The 8,962-nt window shown below is 50.1% G+C and overlaps 1 protein-coding gene across 1 annotated transcript; it reads right to left on the bottom strand.

Moving 5' to 3' along the window:
- Positions 1-5,727: 5,727 nt before the first annotated feature.
- On the bottom strand, positions 5,728-8,664 carry LOC114171275 (uncharacterized). Its single transcript, XM_028056410.2, has one exon. It carries the CDS (start codon positions 8,662-8,664, stop codon positions 5,728-5,730), a length of 2,937 nt encoding a protein of 978 aa, XP_027912211.1.
- Positions 8,665-8,962: the final 298 nt, after the last annotated feature.

Raw genomic sequence — 8,962 nt, 5'->3', positions numbered from 1 at the left:
GAGAAACTCCAGTTACCAGCAACATTTCATCTAGATCAAGCATGGACCAAATTCAGTACATGACAATGTGTGAAAGAAGTATTATGTGATATTGCTCCCATGGACTCTTGTCATCTTCTTTTGGGATGGGCATGACTTCGTTTTAAAACACTCCATCTGGATGAACGTTCCCTTTATTTAAGGCATGAGGGACATGAAAAGAAGTAGAAATTTATGACACCAAGACAAGTCAATAAGGATCAACGTAGGCTGAAGGAGAAAACAGGAAAAGAAGTAATATAAACTGCAGAAGGAAGGGAAAATAAAGAAAAAGAAATGGAACTAGAGAAAGTTTATTCGTCAATGTTTTTCCTTCTACAATTTGTGATGTCATTTTACAAGAACAAAAGGACAAGCATGTGAATGAAACACACTAACTTCCATGTTTAAAAAGGAAGCTTGTTCATAGTGCTTTATTATGCATTTGGTCCGTCGATAAGAAGCAAATTTGTCAACCACAATGCATGGAATTTTTTCTTAAGGGACCGAGGTCTGTAGTCCACAAATCAACCAAGGGTCTTGTACGTCTTCTCGGGGTTGGTCTTGTCTTGTCAAAAAGGGGCTTGAGGGCAGCGCAGGAGACCTGCAAAAGACACTCCGATGCCTAAGTCAGCACTAGTGATGTCAGGGTTGCAGAGAATAATTAATGCGTCATGAATGCATGGAATAGTGTGCTATTTATACCTTTTTACCTGTGGGTCCTACCTGGGATGGGCTTTCTGGCCCAATATTCCTTTTCTAGCCATTCTTGGATCCAGTGTAAAAAGGGGAGAAGTTACCAAGGGGTCCTTCAGGTGTTGGCGGTCTTCGGTACTCGGCCATGAGATGCGTCGAGGGTGGCTTTCTTTTGGGAAGGTGCCTTTCGCGTGGTAATCGGCCATCGGGTTTTGGTTTGCTGGCCGCATGGTTTAATAGGGGGGTATGGAGTTAGGTGGGGGCCGTGTTGTCCATACGGAGGGGTTCTTGCATGGTAGGCGTCTCTGCGTGGTAGGCGGCCATTGTGCTCTCTGATGGCCGCCTGGTTCTGTGCGAAGGCGTCTCTGCGTGGTAGGCGGCCATTGTGCTCTCTGATGGCCGCCTGGTTCTGTGCGAAGGCGTCTCTGCGTGGTAGGCGGCCATTGCGCTCTCTGATGGCCGCCTAGTTCTGTGCGAAGGCGTCTCTGCGTGGTAGGCGGCCATTGCGCTCTCTGATGGCCGCCTGGTTCTGTGCGAAGGCGTCTCTATGTGGTAGGCGGCCATTGTGCTCTCTGATGGCCGTCTACTTGGGTATGGTTGGGACATCAGCCTCCCAGTCTAGAGGCAAGAAGTGACGTGTAGACTATTTTGCAAATTTCATTTGTGGTCCTTGGCCGTGTACCATGTGAGCATACCAGCCTCCCAGTCTAGAGGCAAGAAGTGACGTGTAGACTATGGCTGCGTTGTTGTGATAATTGGGCTGGTATCTCTTACGAGGTGTTAGGGGAGTGGTACTGTTTGATCTGACATTTGGTCAGGAGTTAGGTGAGGTGAAAAGACGTGACTGTTGGTTAGCTTGGTTGGTGTCAGAGTTGGCTTTTCGAGGCGATTTTTGGTGGCTAGGCCTTGGGCTTTGAGGGGGTTTGGTGGGAGATGAAGGGTTTTGGCTAAGTTCTTTAAATAGGAGTGGATTCATTTGTCATTTTCGTCGCTCTTAGCTTCTGGTTTCGCTGTGCTTGTTGTGTTGTTGCTTGGGCGCTTGTTGGTGTTCGTGTGCCGTCTTCTATTTGACCAGTTTTTGAGGTATGTCGACTACGTCTTCTAGTGGTTCGAATTATGGTGATTCGGGTGCGAGCTTTGGTGGGTTAAGATTAAAGTTCTTGAGTTCGTCAGAGACGTTGCATATCGAGGTTGAGCGGGAGGTGCATGAAGATCCGGCTAATGAGCATGCGGAGTCGCTCTGGCCGAGAAGGGGTGGGTACGAGTGGGTGGCTGAGGGGGTGAGGTCGTGCTCTTCAAAGTATCGTTGGTCTAGGTTGCTTAGATCTTGGATGAATAGTATCTATCTGTTTGAAAGGGGGGCGAATCCTAGTATGGTGGCTATTGAGAGGGTGAGTGCTATGGAGGCCGTGTGTCATGGTCGCGAGGGGTTGGAAGGTGATTTTTTCTATATGTACGCATGTATGTTCACGATGGGGGTTCTGCGGCTGTTAAATGTTGCGCCGACACAATTGCATCCTAACAGTTGGAGGAGTTTGCAAGCTTTTCGGTTGATTTGTAAGGCGCTTTATTTGACGCCGACCCCCGAGAGTTTCCTGTACTTTTACGTCACGCGTCCAAGGGATCCGCTGTCATGGGTATCTTTGGTTGGCAGGGCGAAGATTAGTTTGTTAGATGGCTTCACGCAGTCGTTTAAGAAATTTAAGGATGGGTTCTTTCGAGTGCGGGTGCTACCTGCCGGGAGGCTGGTATATTATGATGATGAGGGGCGGCCCAAATTTCCTTTCTATTGGACGAGTGCGCCGGCGCGTAGGGATGCATTGGCAAAGGAGGCCTTGGATGCGGATAGCCGGAGGGTGGTGGAGGTGTTGGAGATGTTGCCGGGGAAGTGGGTTGTTTGCTGTTATTTGACGGATAATCCTGGTCACGACTTATGTGGTATGTGGTGATATTGTTGTTGGTTCTGTGTTGGACTAATCTGAAAAATTTTGCTTTGTGCAGGTGTGATGGCTCACCATGCGAAAAAGGTTGGTGGAGAAGTGAACCTATTTGCCAAGATTAGAGACCAGATGGCGAATGCCGCGGAGGGGGAGGGGCAGTCGCAGGCTCCGAACCTCATTGGCCCGGTTGTGGATACTTATCGACCTCGTGTTGCCAAGAGACCGGCTCCTTCTAAGATGAAGGGGGTTGGGAAGGATCGGAAGAGGCTAAGGGCTCTTGCGAAGACCGGGGGTGTTGGGTCAAGTGGGTCGAGTAACCCTGATCTTGGCAGCTTTGAGAAAGTGAAGATTCAAATGAGGAAGGGTGTGGAGCTCAAGTTGAGTGACGAGGAAGTGGCCGTCGTGGAGGCTACTGATCCGGGGCTGACTATGCGGGCCATGAGTGAGTATTTGGCGCGCGGTATGGTGTTGAGTCGGCGGGTGGCGACTTTGCTGCAAGAGGAGCTGGCTGCGGGTGATAAGAAAAAATTGGTCGAGGAAGTTGCTGCATTGCAGGTCCAGAGGGATCGCGAATAAGTGGCTTGGGCGGATGAGAAGATGAAGTTGGAGGCTGAGGTGAAGAAATTGAAGGGGAGTGTTGTGGGTTTGGAGAAAAAATTGAAGGCTAAGCAAATGGAGTTGGATGGGGTGAACGCCGCCAAAGAAGCTGCTGCTGAGGAAGCCGCTAGCGAAGTTTTTGGTCTGTAGCAGGCCGTGTATAATGAACATGTGAACGATTTTCAGAAGGCTTTGAGGCAAGCCGAGTTCTTGTACCGGGAGGTGTCTGTGACAGACTACCGTTTTAACGTAAATTTGGATGTGTACGATGATCGCATGCTGGATGTTGCGGAGATTAGCCGGCTCAAGGCTGAGAAGGAGGCAGCCACAACTGCAAATGAAGATACAGTGGTGACGATTCCAGCAGCCACCATGGTTGATGGGGTGGTGGGGCAGGTGGAGGTTGCCGATGAGGAAGCCGATGGCGTGGAAGAGGACGCGGCGGGTGAGGAGGTGGATGAAGTTGAAGAGTAACATTAGTGTAGATATTGGGGGCGAGGACGCCGAAACTTGTTTTGTTTGTTCTTTTTTGTATGTTCATGGGGGGGACTATAATTTGCTTTGTCGGCGCGTTACCGGTTTATTTTTAGGGCGAATGTGCCGGTATGGAACTTTGGGGACCAGAATATTATCATTGTAATTATATTTGGAAATTTATGGAAATGGCGGTGTTATCAACGTATATTTTGTTTTTGAATCCGGCAATTTTAATTTCAATGTGGTGATGTGCGCTTTTTTGATCTATTGACGTGTTTGTTAAATCTTGTGGTGCTTGCGTCAGCGACCTGCCATGGTTGCGATTATCGACCATTGGTACTTTGGTCTGGCGGGTAGGATTGTTTACCTTTTTTCGCATAGCGGCACAGGCCATGGTTGTTGAGTTCGACTAGCGGTACTTAGAGTAGAGGCTAGGAGTTTACTTATTCGACCAGCGACACTTAGAGTAGTGGCTGGGAGTTAATTTATTCGACCAGCGGCACTTAGAGTAGAGGCTGGGAGTTAATTTATTCGACCAGCGGCACTTAGAGTGGTGGCTGGGAGTTAATTTATTCGACCAACGGCACTTAGAGTAGGGGCTGGGAGTTAATTCGTTCGACCAGCGGCACTTAGAGTAGTGGCTGGGAGTTAATTTATTCGACCAGCGACACTTAGAGTAGGGGCTGGGAGTTAATTTATTCGACCAGCGACACTTAGAGTGGTGGCTGGGAGTTAATTTATTCGACCAACGACACTTAGAGTAGGGGCTGGGAGTTAATTCGTTTGACCAGCGGCACTTAGAGTAGTGGCTGGGAGTTAATTTATTCGACCAGCGACACTTAGAGTGGTGGTTGGGAGTTAATTTATTCGACCAGCGGCACTTAGAGTAGGGGCTGGGAGTTAATTCGTTCGACCAGCGGCACTTAGAGTAGTGGCTGGGAGTTTACTTATTCGACCAACGGCACTTAGAGTAGTGGCTGGGAGTTAATTTATTCGACCAGCGGCACTTAGAGTAGTGGCTGGGAGTTATGGTGAATAAGATATGCATAAACTTGTATTTCATTGATGGGTGATGCCTCATTAAAACCTTCCCAGCCAAAACCCTCCTTAGGGAAAAAATGTCGGGGTAGGAAGGAGTACATTGGATTACAAGTGTGGTTCAGCTAAAATAGAATTTGAGGTGGGAGATGTTCCAAGTGTTGGGAAGCGGCTCTCCGGATAGTTTTTCCAGGCGATAGGCTCCCTTGCCGACCTCTTTAAGTACTCGGAAAGGTCCTTCCCAGTTGGGCGAGAACTTGCCTTCGTGCTTGCGGGCTTTGCTAGCCATCCTCCACACGAGGTCTCCTTTGTGAAAAGAACGCGGTTTCAGCTTGGAGTTGTACCTTCTTACTGCTCTCAACCTGGTCGCTAAGTCCCGGATTCGTGCCTTTTCCCTTGTCTCGTAAAGGAGATCGAGGTTTGTGGCCATGCAGTCGGCGTTTATCTGTGTGTCGTGGTGTTGTTGTCGGATTGGGGGTTCCCCGATTTCCACTGGTATGACGACATCTGTTCCGTATACTAGAGTATATGGTGCTTCGTGGGTCGAAGATTGGGGGGTGCACCTATATGCCCACAATACTTCGAGTAATTCTTCTGGCCATTTGCCTTTGGCTCCATCTAAGCGTTTCTTTAATTGCCCGAGGATGATCTTGTTGGCGGCCTCAGCTTGGCCGTTGGTTTGAGGGTGTTCGACGGAGCTCGTTATGTGGGTAATGTTCAGGTTGCGGTAGAAGTCAGCGAGGCCCTTGTCTATGAACTGCCGACCATTGTCGGTTATGATTGTGTGGGGGATTCCATAGCGGCAGATGATGTTCTTCCAAACGAAGCGTTGGACTTGGTTGGCCGTGATGGTGGCAAATGGCTCTGCTTCGATCCACTTGGAGAAGTAGTCAACCGCGACAAGAAGGAACTTGACTTGGCCTTTCCCTACTGCAAAAGGGCCGATTATGTCCATCCCCCATTATGAGAATGGCCATGGTGAGGAGACGTGGTGCAATTCTTCCTGGTGCATGTGTGTAATCGGTCCGTGCTTTTGGCATTGGACGCATTTTTGGACGTACGTGGTGTAGTCTTCTTCCATTGTGGGCCAGTAATATCCGGCGCGTAATATCCTGGCGGCCATGGTTTTGGGTCCTGAGTGGTAGCCGCAGATGCCTTGGTGTATTTCTTGTATGACATAGTCGGCTTTTTCCTTAGTTATGCACTTGAGCAGGGGCTTGCTGAAGCCTCTTCTGAATAGTTCGCCCCCAATTAGGGTGTATCGCGCCGCTTTCCGCATCCATCCTTTTTCCTCGTTTGGCGGGATGACTCCTGTTTCTAAGTATCTGATGAAAGGCTCCGTCCAAGTGTTGGTGGTAGTAATGCTTAAGCATTGGTTTTGTTGCTCAATGGAGGGTGTGGTTAGGGTGTGTTGGAGGAGTGACTTGTAACGACCTTTCTTTTTGGTACTGGCGAGCTTTGAGAGAATGTCTACCCGGGTATTGTCGCTTCGTGGGACGTGTTGAATCTGGAAAGTGTCGAAGTGCTCGATCAGGGATACTACCATGTGGTAGTATTGTGCGAGGGTGGGATCTTTGATTTGGTACTCACCGTTGAGGTGTCCTACGGTGAGCTTTGAGTCTGTCTTGCATAGGAGTTTACGTGCGCCGACGTCTTGTGCTAAATTGAGGCCGGCGATGATGGCCTCGTACTCAGCTTGATTGTTGGATGTTTTGAAGGTGAAACGTAGAGATTGTTCTATGAGGACGTTGCCGGGTCCTTCCAGTACTATTCCGGCCCCGGCTCCTAGCGGGTTTAAGGAGCCATCTACGTGCATGGTCCACCAGGTGTCACAAGGGGCTTGCTCTTGAAGGTCATTGGCGAAGTCTGCTAGGCATTGTACTCGGATGGGTCCATGCGATTCGTAGTGGATAGTAAATTCTGACAGTTCGATGGCCCAGGAGGATAGCCGACCAGCTAAATCAAGTTTTTGCAGGATTTTTTGTATGGGATGGTCCGTTCTGATGATGATTGTGTGTGATTGGAAGTATGGTCGTAGGCGACGTGCTGCTGTTATGATTGCAAGGGCTACTTTCTCTACCATTTGATATCGCGTTTCTGGGTCTTGGAGGATGCGGCTTGTAAAGTATATTGGATGTTGGGTGTTGTCCCTTTCTTGGACGAGTGCAGAGCTGATGGCGTTTGTTGACGCAACTATGTACATAACAAGGGGGAGGGAAAGATCGGGTTTGGTCAGGACCGGGGGGGTGGTGAGGAATTGCTTCAGAGTGTTGAAATTTTGTTCGCAGGTGTCATCCCAGGTAAACTTTATCGACTTCTTCAGGAGTTGGATCATTGGTTTGGTTTTGTCTGCCAGCTTCGGGAGGAAGCGCGAGATGGCGGTTAGTCTGCCCACTAGTCGCTGCACCTCTTTGACATTCGCGGGGCTTCTCATGTCGATGATGGTTTGACATTTTTCGGGGTTGGCCTCGATTCCTCGTTGCGTGAGCATGAAGCCCAGGAATTTCCCGCCGTCTACTCCGAATGTGCATTTTTCAGGGTTGAGCCTGATGTTGTACGTGCGCAGGGCTTTGAAGACCTGCGCTAGGTCCGAGGAGTGTTGTTGGGCGTTGGGGGACTTGACGATGATGTCGTCGACATATACCTCTACCGTCTTGCCCAAGAGTGGCTGGAAGACTCTATCCATCAAGCGTTGGTATGTAGCGCTGGCGTTTTTGAGACCAAAGGGCATGACTCTGTAGTAAAGGTTGGCTTCCTCGGTTATGAACGCGGTTTTGATTTTGTCTTCGTCAGCCATGGGTATCTGGTTATAGCCGGAGTAAGCGTCTAAGAAGCTCAGTAGGGCGTGTCCTGCGGCCCCATCAACGAGTCTGTCTATGCTAGGTAATGGGTAAGCGTCCCGAGGGCAGGCCTTGTTCAGGTCTGTGTAATCTACACACATGCGCCACTTCCCATTGGGTTTCTTAACTAGCACCACGTTGGCGAGCCAGGTTGTGTATTGGGCTTCACCGACAAAACCGGCCTGTTTTAGTTTTTCGACCTCTGCTATAGCTGCTTGTCTTCTACTTTCTCCAAGCTTCCTTTTTTTCTGGGAGATGGGTTTTGCGTTAGGGAAAACAGATAGCCGGTGGGCGGCTATCCTAGGGTGAACGCCGGGGAGATCGGCCGCCGACCAGGTGAAGAGGTCAGCGTTCTGCCTGAGCACTTGCTCTATGTGGTCTACCTCTCCTTCAGGAAGGGAAGTTCCAACCTGGAGGAAGTGGCCTTGTTGTTCGAGTGGGAGCTGCCTTGTTTCGCCCACGGGTTCGAGGCGTGTTTCGGAGTTTATTCTGGGGTCCAAGTCATCGCCGTACAGAGTGGGGTGGGCTTGGGATTGTTCAATGTTGTGGGTTGTCAGGGGTGGGAGTGGGAGTTTCAGGCTTGCCATGTAGCATTCTCTGGCTGCGCGTTGGTCGCCATGTACTGTGATGATGTCGCCTTCCGGGGATGGAAACTTCATTGCAAGGTGCGGGGTGGATACTATGGCACCCAGCGCGTTGATGGATGGACGGCCAAGGAGGATGTTGTAGGACGTGTGGGCGTCGACGACCAAGTAGCGAATGGGAATGGTTTTGGTTTGCCTTCCCTCTCCGAACGTTGTGTGAAGGTCGATGTACCCTTTGGTGGGGACTCTCTCACCTGAGAATCCGTATATGGGCTCATTGTGAGGGGTTAGGTCAGCGAGGGGTATTTGCATCTTGTTGAATGTTTTCCAATACAAGATGTCCACGGAGCTCCCTTGATCAATGAGAACCTTCTTTACCGCGAAGTTCTCGACTTCTACAGTTATGACCATGGGGTCGTCTTGGTTGGGGTCGGTACCCTGAAAGTCAGAGTCTGAGAAAGTGATGGGCGGCATTCTTCTTTGCGTTCGGCTAGATACTACGTGTATTTGCTGGACGGCTCTCAGGTGCCTCTTCCTCGATAAGGAGGACCTCCCTCCTCCTGCGAATCCCCCTGATATTGTATTGATCGTTCCTCGTAGGGGGGGTCTGTCATCTGCTCGTCGCGGTTGCGGCTGCGGTGGTTCCCTTTGTTCCGCGTTCTATGCTCTGGCTGGCTCTCTCCTGGGCTCTCTGCGTTCGACTCTTTGGTCATTGCATCGCTCGGTCCGCCTGTTATCGTTCCTGTCGTAGCGGGGTCTGGATGGACTTGCC

Source organism: Vigna unguiculata, chromosome 2 (assembly GCF_037176805.1).
Source record: "Vigna unguiculata cultivar grain cowpea cultivar isolate G323 ecotype 2 chromosome 2, ASM3717680v1, whole genome shotgun sequence".
Lineage (NCBI taxonomy): Eukaryota > Viridiplantae > Streptophyta > Magnoliopsida > Fabales > Fabaceae > Vigna > Vigna unguiculata.
This window is presented reverse-complemented; position numbering and strand designations above follow the sequence as displayed.

Bases quoted from the DNA above. Each gene is read 5' to 3' on its own strand.
- LOC114171275 (XM_028056410.2), bottom strand. From the start codon at position 8,664: ATGCCGCCCATCACTTTCTCAGACTCTGACTTTCAGGGTACCGACCCC.